Source organism: Chiloscyllium plagiosum, unplaced genomic scaffold (assembly GCF_037043375.1).
Source record: "Chiloscyllium plagiosum isolate Xiang-an unplaced genomic scaffold, Cpla_swu_hap1 HiC_scaffold_15, whole genome shotgun sequence".
NCBI lineage: Eukaryota > Metazoa > Chordata > Chondrichthyes > Orectolobiformes > Hemiscylliidae > Chiloscyllium > Chiloscyllium plagiosum.
Window position 1 is genome coordinate 60,685,432 of NW_028270153.1, and position 13,994 is coordinate 60,699,425.

Here is a 13,994-nt window from a genome sequence, read left to right on the forward strand (position 1 = left end):
AATTGGAAGCACACTAGCTTCAGAGTGACCACCTGATGAATGAGCGGCGCTCCGAAAGCTAGTGTGCTTCCAATTAAACCTGTTGGACTATAACCTGGTGTTGTGTGATTTTTAACTCAATAGTTCAGCATTCCCACGGTACTACACAGATGTGCCAGTTTTCATTGTGTTACACTATTTGAAACTTGTGTCTTGCATACACAAAAGGAGCAGTCCACCCCTTGAGCCTGTTCTGCCATTTAATAAGGTCCGAGCTGATCTGCTTATGTTTCAATTTTCACTTTCCCATCTACCCCCAAAAATCTCTTATCTATTTCATAGCTTGTATGCTGGTCAGTTCCTACTCTCTAACCTTGTCTCTTGACCATCCACAATCCAGTTTGACCCAAATTGCCCACCACCCAAAGCACTCAGCCCAACATTTGACAAATCTGAAAATACAGCATGGTCAGAATTGCAGATTTTGAGAGTCTACCTGTGTCAGAAAAAGCATAATCCCTTTATTTAACTTCCATAACAGATCTCTTTTGCCTGAATGTTAATTTGAGTAGTATAGAACAAAAATAAAACTGCAGATGCTGGAGATCTGAAAGAAATAAAATATAAATAGCTGGAGGAACTCGGCAGGTCTGGCAGCATCTGTGATGGGAAAGCCAATTTAAAACTTCCAGTCAAGTGAACCTCTTTTTGAGGTCAAATATCCTCTGGATCGCTTGTTATGATCCCAGAAGCAGTTACATATTGAATAGACTCAATTTCAAAGTTATGAGCTTGAGCAAATTAATCCCTGGATTAGTTGCACTCTTTTTCTGCTTTGAACCGGTCTGTTCAGAGATTTTATTACACACCTCTGGAGCAGGTGGGACTTGAACTCAGGCCTCTCCAGTCTCGAGGCAAGGGCACTATCAATGAAGGAAAGAGGGCCTCTGGATTAGTTATATTTTCAAAAGAATTACAGGATTCACCTGTTCTGACCTCATTACAAATGTGCTACTTTGATTAGAATCAAATGTCAAAGGAAATGAAGAGGTGAGCAATGTCTTTGTGGATGTGAATACCATATGAACACATGTCATTTATGGTGTTGTGTGTGATGTTTGAGGTGTATGTGTGTGGGTGTATGTACATTCTTGTGGTTGTTTGTTTGGGGGTGCATGAATGAGCGTGTGCTCTCAGACCTTGAAAAGCAGTCCTGTGGTAATCAGTCAAGTCAATCAGGGCTTGGTACCAACTTGTATAATTCCTGAACTGAAACTGCATAAATCCTGTACTCCCACGCTCTTAAACACCTTGACATCCTCCCACCAAACACCCCCACTCCCCGGTGTACAATACACCACTGAGAAATCATTGTAACCCATGAAATTTGACACTAGCCTTCAGGTAAAGATGTGGAGGTGTTCTGACATTTGTAATGCAATTTCAATAATCTTATCTGAATATCACCCAGGACTCCATGTCATTACAGCTGTGAGATAAATTGGCAATATCTCTGAGATCTTGGCAAATAGGAGAGTTTAATGAACTATCTTGTTATTGAAGACAAAACTGACCTTAGGACTATTATCTCCCACCCACCCCCTCACCTCAATCCAGGGCACCAAACAGTCCTTCCAGGTGAGACAGAGGTTCATCTGCCTCTCCTTTAACCTAGTCTACTGCATCCAGTGCTCCCAATGTGGTCTTCTTCACATCAGGGAGACTAAACGTAAACTTAGGGAACAGTTTGCTGAGCATCTCAGTGGGCCCACAGGGGCCGACCAGGCCTGCCAGTCACTGTCCATTTTAATTCCCCTTCCCACTGTCTTTCTGACCTCCTCCATTGCCATAACAAATCAGACCGCAAATTGGAGGAACAACTCCTCATCTTCTGCCTGGGCAGCCTACAGCCCAGAGGACTCAACATTGAATTCTCCAATCTCAAATATCCTCCCTTCCCATCTCCCGACTCCCTTCCAAGCCCCTCCCCCTCCCTTCCATTCTTCTCTTTGACCCTTCTTCCCAGCCACCAACAAGATTTATTGTTCCCATCGCCCAATCAGGTTGTACTCTCTGCCTGTCTTCACCAATCCCTAGCTCACCACCCTAACCCCCCCCACCCCCTTTATCTGCAGCTGTCCTTATACCCACCCCCAGTTCTGAAGAAGGGTTACACCTGAAACATTGAATTCTCCACCTCCTGATGCTGCCTGGCTTGCTGTGTTCTTCCAGCCTCCTGCTTGTCTACCTTCAGACTATGTCAACTTTATTTCTGTGTGCACTTTCTGATTTTCATTTAAATCTGGGGGTTGCTGTTCCCTTATTTCATCTATTGATGCATTAAATTGACATATACCACACTTTGTTTCATTGGCCTCATCAGTGGTATCATTTTCATTAATTAATTGGCTGTTTTTGAAGTTCACAGAAACAGAATATTCCTTGGCAAGTCAGCAGCAGAGAGCAGTCTGTATGGAACTGTCAGCTTGTGGTTTTACAATTAGTGTCCACCGGAAAACAAAGCTATATGTCTAGGATTGAGCAACCTCTCCCCAGTCACACGTTGTCATTGAAGAACTGATGAGATGGTGTCCAAAGGAGCGAGATGTTAACAGATGGACACTGCTCGAGTTTGGAAAATGGTCTGATCAGTTTTGCTAGCAGCTCGTTCCTGTGTCAGATCCCAACATGAAGCTCCTTTGTCATGCTCCTTCAGACCGGCTGTTCTGTTTTTGTGGGAGTTGTGTCCAAATAGTTTGGTAGAACTGGACCTGAGAGTTGCTGAAAAACGTGTACATTTTTTATTAAATATTTTTGTCTTGTACTCCTCAGACATTCACAAGAAAGTCAATGATACGGGGAATCACATCGCTGATTATACATGTGCTGAATGGTTGAGATGTGAACTGTGATTGGTCGAGGTGTTGCCCTGGACTGACTGACAGATAACCGTCAGGTTTTGTTTAAATTCTGTTTCCGTGATATTGATTGGACAAGGCATGATCCTGAGGAACAACCCTGAACATGCTAAAAATTACATTGACACCCAATTTTCAGGCCAGCTTTAGCATATGAAGATTGTCAGTCAGGGTCACAGGGTGGCCATTGTTTTGTTAAGTTTGAACAGGTACAATATAGGTACGTGATCTTTCTCTTTGCACACTCAGAGTTGTTTAGCAAGTGCTGTCCATTTGGAGAATTATGTCTAATATTGAGCACTGTGTTTTACATTTTGCACCATGGCTTAATGTGATTAACAGTGGCCTGTAGTGAAGAGTAGAAAGAACAAGCTGTTTAGCACAATCAGAAGAAATGTGGCCGACTAACCTGGCATCACACCACAATCCTCGTAGTCACATACTATAGTACCCTCTTATGTGAGAGGAATAATGTCTATTTGACTTGACAGCTATAGATGTGCCAGGAAATACTTGCATGTAGCTGTGAATTCAATAAAACAAACATATCCTCCACATACTGGAAATATGCAGGTGCGATGAGATTAGGTGTCATTTCATCAAAGACATGTTCCTCTTGGATCCCAACAAAGATGTTTGTGAAACTTAGACACCGTGGGAATTATGTTATAACACCACCCATTTCGGAATACATATGTCTTTAAAATTTAACTTGACTATGTGTAAGCTAAGGAGATCTAGGGGCAGCACAGTGGCTCAGTATTTAGCACTGCTGCCTTAGTGCCAGGGACCCGGGTTCACTTCCACCCTTGGGTGACTGTCTGTATGGAGCTTGCACATTCTCTTTCTGTCTATGTGGGTTTTCCAGTTTCCTCCCACAATCCAAAGGTGTGCAAGTGAGGTGGATTGGCCATACTAAATTTGCCCATAGTGTCCAGGGACATGCAGGCCAGGTGGGTTAGTGATGGCAAATGCATGGTTACAGGGGAGTGGATATGGGTGGGAAGCTCTTTGGAGGGTGGGTGTGGATTTGATGGGCTGAATGGTCTGCTTCCACACTGAAGGGATTCAATGATTCTGTCATCAGTTCAATGAATTCTGATTTGCATAATAATGACCAGATTTAATTATTGGGCTACATCCTGCACCCAAGTCCTCTTTTGAAATGGAGCAGTCAGACCAGCTTCCTTTCTTTGATAGCTTGGTGCTAAGGATTCTCAATAGCTGTCTACTGAATGCCTACCTTTACTGGAAAATGTAAGCACTGACGGTCTGACAATTCCACAGGCTATAAAATTGATCTCATCAGCAAAAGTACAAGTAATCTCCAAGACGCTTGCTCACTCTGCAAGTTTGTTGCTGAATTAGCTGGTGCATCCAAGATATCCTGCAAGGTACTGGGTATCCTGATCAGATAATTACTTGCTATAAACCACACAATGAACAGGCCAAAAGAGGCCTCTTTCAGTCCTGCAAAGTACCTATTCCATCTCTTAGTATTTCAAAGCAACAGTTGAAGCTAGCTTTCTTTTTCACATTGTTACTCTGCAACAGTCCTAGTGGTCAACATCACTACCAAGATTCTGCCATTTGCTTATCACACACATTAAGCGGCATTTTGCAAAAACTGGTGGATCATATCAAGTAGTATGTCCCTTCACAACAGGCATAATACCGACCACAGTCAAGATTAGAGTGGTGCTGGAAAAGCACAGCAGGTCAGGCAGCATCCGAGGAGCAGGAAAATCGATGTTTCAGGCAGGAGCCCTTTATCAAGAATGATATCGACCACACCCAGCTAACCAGTGCTGGTCAAACTCAGCACAATGTCTAACATTAGATGTGATTTTTTGCAAAATTCATTAAATAATCATAAGTGTATTAAGGATTAACACTGAAGAATTGACACAACACTTAAGCTACATACATGAATACAGATGGTTCTATTCTTTACAGACAGGACACATACATGGATTGCAATTGTTACAATATAACAAAACAGGTGACCATCATTCTCTCGTTCATTCTTCCAGGCAATGACTTGACCAATCAAAGTCAACCTGCCTGGTTTAAATTTAAACAAAACAGTTAACTGTTAATCATCACCTAACTGGTGCTTTCTCCATGGAAAGACCTGTAGCAATCAGAATCTACTTTTCAACCATTAAGCACATACTCCCCAAGTAGTGTAAAAGTGTTATTTCCTTTACGTTGGTGATCTTGCAAACGTACTGATCACAAAGTGAACAACTTTAACAAAATGCTTCCCTTTTCAGCCATCCTCACAGATTGTATGAATGAATAAGATAGGTTGATTGTCTGCCATTCTGTGACATCAATCTTGGAAATCAATTGTTTTTTTAATAAATTTATCTGATATAATGTCACACTTATAAGGCAGTGTCGCTGTTCTGGTCAGTTTCCCAGAAACCATTAAACTCGGCTAAGTTCTTAAGCTTTGTGAAGGATTCGTACCATTTAAAAAACAAAGAAACTACAAAGTTTGACAATTTATCTATTTTCCCCTTCTTTGTGCTTTGTGCAGGAATAATCCGAACTGCTGTAGCTAACCTGGACCGTGAAAAGAAGGACCATTATGTCTTAGTCATTCAGGCCAAGGACATGGCTGGACAGCTAGGTGGACTGTCTGGATCAACTACTGTTACAATCACCATCACCGACATTAATGACAATCCTCCTCGATTCAACCAGAGTAAGCTATCTTCTCTCTCAACAATGATGAAAGGTGTTCTCTTTGTTTAATGATGGTTACAATTACAGGATCTCCAAGATTTCCCTGACACACTTTCCTTTTCCCACGTGATGTAGATGAGTTCACGTAATGATGTTAACTGTGCTTCACCCTTGTATTTTAATACCTCTGCATGGATCTGTCTGGACTGAAGGCTGTTCTGGATCTCAACTGTTGGATGGTTTGTCAGCCTCATGGTTGTGTTGAGCTAGGGATAGGAAGCATGTAGTCCAGGACATCCATGTTGTGGACTGAGTCTTGGTTGAGGAGATTCTCAGTATGCTCCTTCTAATCAGAGCTGACTGCCTCGCTGTTTCCTGATGAAAGGCTTTTGCCCGAAACGTCGATTTTTCTGCTCCTCGGATGCTGCCTGAACTGCTGTGCTCTTCCAGCACCACTAATCCAGAATCTGGTTTCCAGCATCTGCAGTCATTGTTTTTACCCTGCCTCGCTGTCCTTGATGAGTACCACTCCACTCCATTCCATTCTTAGCTGCATGTGGGGTGGGTCCTTGGGTGCTTGGGCCATTCATGGTGTTGAGTACATTAGAGAATCTATGTGTGTTATCCAGCAAGTTGTTGGTTTTCTCATGTTCCTTCTGCCACCATCTTTAGAACATGAATTTCTTTGTTCAGCCCCAGCCTTCACTTGCCTGTGGAGTGATTTTCTAGCCCTCAACTGCACAGATTAAGAACTTGGTGTGCTTATGATTTAGTAGCTTCTGCATATCCTGGTCATTCTCATTAAACCAATCTTGATGTTTCCTTTTGGAGGAATCTAGATTCTCCAGGCAGGTACTGCTTACGATGGATTTAAAGACAGACCAGTGGGATATTTGTGGTCCTTGAATGTTGGGTGTTGCCAGGTTAGCTGTGAGGTACTCTCCAAGTAGGTCCTAGGGTCCATCAAAATTGAATTTCTTGCATTAGTGCCTGCCCTAGCATTGCCAATTCTGGGCCAGGCAGCCCAGGTGCTGGCTGGTCCTACAGTTATCACCTCTTGCCACGGTGCTGGTGATGTGGACATCCTTGTGGTCCCTCATTTGGACAATGATGTAACTAATGCAGGTACCAATGTCTGGAAGCCAGGTGTTACCATGAGGTTTCCGATTTGCTTGTTTGGTGAAATAGGTGTTTATCGGGACCAGCCCACGCTCTTGGCATTTTGTCAGGGGGTGCACTCTGTTGTTGATTGCCTTCCCAATTATTATCCTGGCAGTCAAAGCTACCCGGAAGTTTGTGTTCCTCTCAACTCTGGGATTGAAATCACAAAGGAGAATCAACTTGTCTCCCTTTGGAACTCAAGACTGTTGCTGAAGAAAGCTTTAAGTGTTGGGGCTTACACAGTGGTGGGGATAGTGAGGTCTGCAGATGCTGGAAATCAGAGTTGAGAGTGTGTTGCTGGAAAAGCACAGCAGGTCAGGCAGCATCAGAATTTCTTCCTGATGAAGGGTCCTGGCCCGAAATATTGATTTTCCTGTTCCTCGGATGTTACCTGACCTGCTGTGCTTTTCCAGCAACACACTCTCAACGCATACACAGTGGTGCCGAAGATGAACTGCTTCTGCATCAAGGTAGACTGAAGGGTATTGAGGCATCCATTTGACCCTCAGTGGGGCTCAATGAGATAGTCAACCAGTTCACGTTTTCTGAGACAAACCCAACTTCATGGACTTGACATTCTTCCTCCGAATTGTCCTTCAGAAGAAGGTTTATCCATCACCTTGTCCTTTTTGCTGACCACCGCCTACTAGCTGTGTCCCATGGAGGGGTGAATGCCACAGTGCTAGTGTTCCCTAGCTGTGGTAGTGGTGTGATGTCCGTCACTGCTGGGGTTACCTTTGAGATCTCAAAGCTGCAGGCCCCAGGCTTCATATTTAGATGGTGGAATATCCCTAAACATGGAATCTTTTAAAGTGGGATAGTCGTTGCATGTTGACCTGATGCAGCAAAGTCATTATCTAATGTGAGGGATAGCTAAGACAACTGGAGACCAGGCACCAGTGGGGATTAACATGTATGTACATATTGTTGCCGCATCTTGTCCCCACCCTACCCTGTCCTATCCTCAGAGCTGGTAGTCCTGCTTGCTTGTGGGTCTACGCCAAAGCAATAAGCATGGTCCACATTGATCCACTGTGTAACATGAGCAAAGATCCATTGCTGTCATAGTGCCATTGGTCAACCTCTGAGCCTCCCCATCCCATCCACCCCCTGTCCCTGCCCTGCCCGTTATATTAACCAGCCCTGGCTGCCTGTCTTCTTACAGTTTTACACTCAGCCGATCTCCTATGATGTTACTGTTTGTGGTGGCTCCTGGTGGGAGTGGCACTCTGCCCTCCAGATGGTATAGTCACTACCTCTATACTGCACTTATCACCCTTACAGGTCTCTTTCTTTGCCACTATCTCTCTGTTACTGGTATTGTGTTGCTGCTGCTGTCAGCCTTAGTGTGGGCCTCACTCTTTGTCCCTGCCAGCTCTCTGTAAGCATTTTATAATTCCATTTGTGACAGAACTGCAATACAAACTCTGACTGAGTTTTAATGTCACCTCGTGATGACTGGTTTAAAAAATGGATATGGAACACTTTTAATGTGGGGGTTTGTCCTGTGGTTGAGACTGAAGTGCACTGTTGGGATAAAATAGAGGAGGAACTTTTACATTATTTCAAACCACGCTGTACATGATCTGAATTTCCATGATTTATGTTTAACTGCTTCTAAGCAAAACAACATTTAAAAGAACATATTTGTTTTATGTAATTGGGTTCACTTCCAACAGTGGCTTGCACAAGGTGATGATCAACATAACATCTCTACTATGGTGCTGTTCTGTCGAATGCAAATGTGAGCAATTCAAGCTTACATTTGCAAGAATCTGTGCTTATCGGAGCTCAGAGGAACATTCACCTCTACTGTGTAATGCGCTGTTATCAGGCAGAATACTGACACGCTCCTATACACACGCTGTGAGACCTCCTCTCATACATGAACACACTGTTGACTACTATCCTATAGACACTAGAAACCCCACTCCTGTACACTTGTTTTGAAACCCATTCCCATACAAACATTAAAGTCCCACTCCCCTACCCGCGCTGTGTACCCTACTCCCCTACCCGCACTGTGCACCCCACTCCCCTACCTGTGCTGTGTAGCCCACTACCCTTCCCGTGCTGTGTACCCCACTCCCATACCTGCACTGTGTAGCCCACTCCCCTGCCCGTGCTGTGTACCCCACTCCCCTGCCCGTGCTGTGTACCCCACTCCCCTACCCGGGCTGTGTACCCCACTCCCCTACCCGGGCTGTGTACCCCACTCCCCTACCCGGGCTGTGCCCCACTCCCGTACCTGCGCTGTGTACCCCACTCCCGTACCTGCGCTGTGTAGCCCACTCCCCTACCCGCGCTGTGTACCCCACTCCCCTACCCGCACTGTGCACCCCACTCCCCTACCCGCGCTGTGTACCCTACTCCCCTACCCGCACTGTGTACCCCACTCCCCTACCCGTGCTGTGTACCCCACTCCCCTACCCGCGCTGTGTACCCCACTCCCCTACCCGTGCTGTGTACCCCACTCCCCTACCCGCACTGTGTACCCCACTCCCCTACCCGCACTGTGCACCCCACTCCCCTACCCGCGCTGTGTACCCTACTCCCCTACCCGCACTGTGTACCCCACTCCCCTACCCGTGCTGTGTACCCCACTCCCCTACCCGTGCTGTGTACCCCACTCCCCTACCCGCACTGTGCACCCCACTCCCCTACCCGCACTGTGTACCCCACTCCCCTACCCGCGCTGTGTACCCCACTCCCCTACCCGTGCTGTGTACCCCACTCCCCTACCCGCACTGTGTACCCCACTCCCCTACCCGCACTGTGCACCCCACTCCCCTACCCGCGCTGTGTACCCTACTCCCCTACCCGCACTGTGTACCCCACTCCCCTACCCGTGCTGTGTACCCCACTCCCCTACCCGTGCTGTGTACCCCACTCCCCTACCCGCACTGTGCACCCCACTCCCTTACCCGCGCTGTGTACCCTACTCCCCTACCCGCACTGTGTACCCCACTCCCCTACCCGTGCTGTGTACCCCACTCCCCTACCCGTGCTGTGTACCCCACTCCCCTACCCGCACTGTGCACCCCACTCCCCTACCCGCACTGTGTACCCCACTCCCCTACCCGCGCTGTGTACCCCACTCCCCTACCCGTGCTGTGTACCCCACTCCCCTACCCGCACTGTGTACCCCACTCCCCTACCCGCACTGTGCACCCCACTCCCCTACCCGCGCTGTGTACCCTACTCCCCTACCCGCACTGTGTACCCCACTCCCCTACCCGTGCTGTGTACCCCACTCCCCTACCCGTGCTGTGTACCCCACTCCCCTACCCGCACTGTGCACCCCACTCCCTTACCCGCGCTGTGTACCCTACTCCCCTACCCGCACTGTGTACCCCACTCCCCTACCCGTGCTGTGTACCCCACTCCCTTACCCGCGCTGTGCCCCACTCCCGTACCCGCGCTGTGTACCCCACTCCCCTACCCGTGCTGTGTACCCCACTCCCCTACCCGCACTGTGCACCCTACTCCCCTACCCGCGCTGTGTACCCTACTCCCCTACCCGCACTGTGTACCCCACTCCCCTACCCGCACTGTGTACCCCACTCCCCTACCCGCGCTGTGCCCCACTCCCGTACCCGCGCTGTGTACCCCACTCCCCTACCCGTGCTGTGTACCCCACTCCCCTACCCGTGCTGTGCCCCACTCCCGTGCTCGCGCTATGTACCCCACTCCCCTACCCGTGCTGTGTACCCCACTCCCCTACCCGTGCTGTGCCCCACTCCCGTGCTCGCGCTATGTACCCTACTCCCATGCTCGCGCTGTGTACTCTACTCCTGCACCCGTGCTGTGTACCCCACTTCCCTACCCGTGCTATGAAGCCCATTCCCCTACCTGCGCTGTGTACCCCACTCCCCTACACGCGCTGTGTACCCCGCTCCCATACCCGTGTCGTGTGTACCCCACTCCCGTACCCACATTGTGTACCCCACTCCCCTACCCACACTGTATACCCCACTCCCCTACCCGCGCGGTATACCTCACACCCCTACTCGTGCCGTGTACCCCAATCCCATACCTGTGCCGTGTACCCCACTCTCGTAACCGTGCCATGTACCCCAATCCTCTACCCGTGCAGTACACTCCACTCCAGTACCCTTGCCCTGTACCCCACGCCCGTGCCCATGCTGTGTAACCCACTCTCGTACCCGAGCCGTGTACCCCACTCCTATAATTGTGCTGTGTACACCACCCTTGTACCGCGCCATGTACCCCAATCCCATACTCGTGCTGTGTACCCACACTGTGTACCCCACTCCCCTACCCGTGCTGTGTAGCCCATTCCCCTAACCGTGCTGTGAACCCCACTCCCCTACCCATGCTGTGTACCCCACTCTCCAGCTGTGCTGTGTTCCCCACTCCTCTAACCGTGCTGTGTTCCCCACTCCTCTAACCGTGCTGTGTACCCCACTCCCCTACATGTGCTGTGTACCCAACTCCCATACCCGTGCTGTGTATCCCACTCCTGTACCAATGTTGTGTAGCCCACTCTCCTGCCCGTGCTGTTACCCCACTCCCATACTCATGCTGTGTACCCCACTCCCCTACCCGCGCAGTGCACCCCACTCCTGTACCCGTGATGTGTACCCCACTCCCATACTCACACTGTATACCCCACTCCTGTACCTGTGCCATGTACCCCACCCCCCACCCCGCACTGTGTGTGCACCCCATACCAGCACCCACGCTGTCTACCCCATTCCCCTACCAGCACTGTGCACCCCACTCCCGTACCCGTAATGTGTACCCCACTCTCCTACCAGTGCTGTGTGTACCCCACGCCCGCACTCACGCTGTGTACCCCACTCCACTACCCGCATGGTGTACCCCACTCCACTACCCGCGTGGTGTACCCCATTCCCCTACCTGTGCGGTGTATCCCACACCCCTACTCGCGCCGTGTACCCCACTCCCATACCTGTGCCATGTACCCCACTCTCATAACCGTGCCATGTACCCCAATCCTCTACCCATGCAGCACACCCCACTCCAGTACCCCTGCCATGTACCCCACACCTGTACCCATGCTGTGTAACCCACTCTCGTACCCGAGCCGTGTACCCCACTCCTATAATTGTGCTGTGTACACCACCCTTGTACCGTGCATTGTACCCCAATCCCATACATGCGCCGTGTACCTAATCCCATACCCGCACCATGTAGCCCATTCCCATACTCACACAGTGTACCCATGCTCTGCACCCCACTCCCCTACCTGTGCTGTGTACCACAATCTCATAACCATGCTCTGTACCCCACTCATGTGCCTGCACTGTGTTCTCCCCTCCACTCCTGCACTGTGTACCCCATTCCCGTAACCGTGCTGTGTACCCCACTCCTGTACCTGTGCCGTGTACCCCACCCCTGTACCCACGCTGTGTACCCCACTCCCCAAGTCCCGCTTTATACACCACCCCTGTACCCTCGCCTTGTGTCCCACCCCTGTACCCATGCCGTGTACCCCACTCCTGTACGCATGCTGTGTACCCCACTCCCCAACACCCGCTTTATACCCCACCCCTGTTTCCACGCCTTGTACCCCACTCCTGTACCCGTGCTGTGTACCCCACTACCGTACCCGTGTTGTGTACCCCACTCCTGTAACCGTGTTGTGTACCCCTATCCCGTACCTGCGCTGTGTACCCCACTCGTGTACCTGCACTGTGTACCCAAATCCCGTACCGCCACTGTGTACCCCACTCCCGTAACTGTGCCGTGTACCTCACTGCCATACCAGCGCTGTGTACCCCAATCCTGTAACCATACCATGTACCCCAATCCAGTAACTATGCGATGTACCCCACTGCCGTACCTGCGCCTTGTACCCCACTCCTGTACCCGTGCCATGTACCCCAATCCCGTAACCATGCCGTGTACCCCACTCCCATATCCACACCGTGTACCGCAATCCAATAATTGTGCTATGTACCCCAATACCACACCCGCGCCATGTGCCGCAATCCAATAACTGTGCTGTGTACCCCACTGCCATACCCGTGCTGTGTATCCCACTCCAATACCCGGTCCGTGTACCCCATTCCCGTACCCGCACTGTGTACCCCACTCCAATACCCACGCCACGTACCCCACTCACGTACCCGTGCCGTGTACCTCAATCCCATAACCGTGCTGTGTACCCCACTGCCGTACCTGCACTGTGTACCCCAGCCTTGTACCCGCTCTGTGTACTCCATTCCTGTACCCGCGCCATGTACCCCAATCCCGTACCCGCACCGTGTATATCAATCCCATACCTGCGCCGTGTAGCCCAATCCCATAGCCGCGCCGTGCACCCCATTGTCGTACCCGTGCTGTGTTACCCACTCAAGTATCCTTGCTGTGTACCCCACTCCCCTATCCATCTTGTGTACCCCACCCTTGTACCCATGCTGTGTACCCTGCTGCTGTACCGCTGCTGTGTACCCCACTCCCCTATCTGTGCTGCGTACCCCACTCCTATACCTGCGCTCTGTATCCCACTCCTGTACACACGAGTGTCATTCCTGAATACTCACTTCTCTGAAGCCCATGACCATGCACATCAAGAAGCAACTTCTACCTTTCTTGACAACCCCACTGCAAAAGTCGCTGTTAATCTCATTTCTACATACGCAGTCGCATGTACTGTCGACACTGCTCCAAATATACCATTTCAGTGAGAGACTCTGATAATTGTAATGTTGTGACTTCCTTTTGGCCAAACCCATCTATATTGGTCATTATATCCCACTGGTATCTCCTCACCATCGTTTTGGTCAATATATCCCACTGGTATCTCCTCACCATCTGTATTGGTCATTATATCCCACTGGTATCTCCTCACCATCTGTATTGGTCATTATATCCCACTGGTATCTCCTCACCATCTGGATTGGTCATTATATCCCACTGGTATCTCCTCACCATCTGTATTGGTCATTATATCCCACTGGTATCTCCTCACCATCTGTATTGGTCATTATATCCCACTGGTATCTCCTCACCATCTGTATTGGTCATTATATCCCACTGGTATCTCCTCACCATCTGGTTGCCTGCTCTAAGCCCTGCAGCAATCCTTTCTATTCCTTTTTCTCTCATGTACTCATCTGCTTTCCTGTTGGACGTAAACACCTGATTTGCTTCAATCATTTGCCGTGGTAACAAGTTACACATTTTAATCACACTAAAGCTGAAAATAAACTTCAGGCAAGATTTCAACTAATGACCTTCTGACCCCACTTT

At 49.3% G+C, this 13,994-nt stretch overlaps 1 protein-coding gene across 1 annotated transcript in view; it reads left to right on the forward strand.

The window, feature by feature from the left end:
• Nucleotides 1–13,994, forward strand: part of cdh22 (cadherin 22) — an 850,755-nt gene that overhangs the window by 510,285 nt on the left and 326,476 nt on the right. Inside the window, exon 5 of the mRNA XM_043710157.2 lies at nt 5,443–5,610. Coding sequence (XP_043566092.2) covers nt 5,443–5,610 — 168 coding nt within the window. The remainder of the gene's footprint in view (nt 1–5,442; nt 5,611–13,994) is intronic.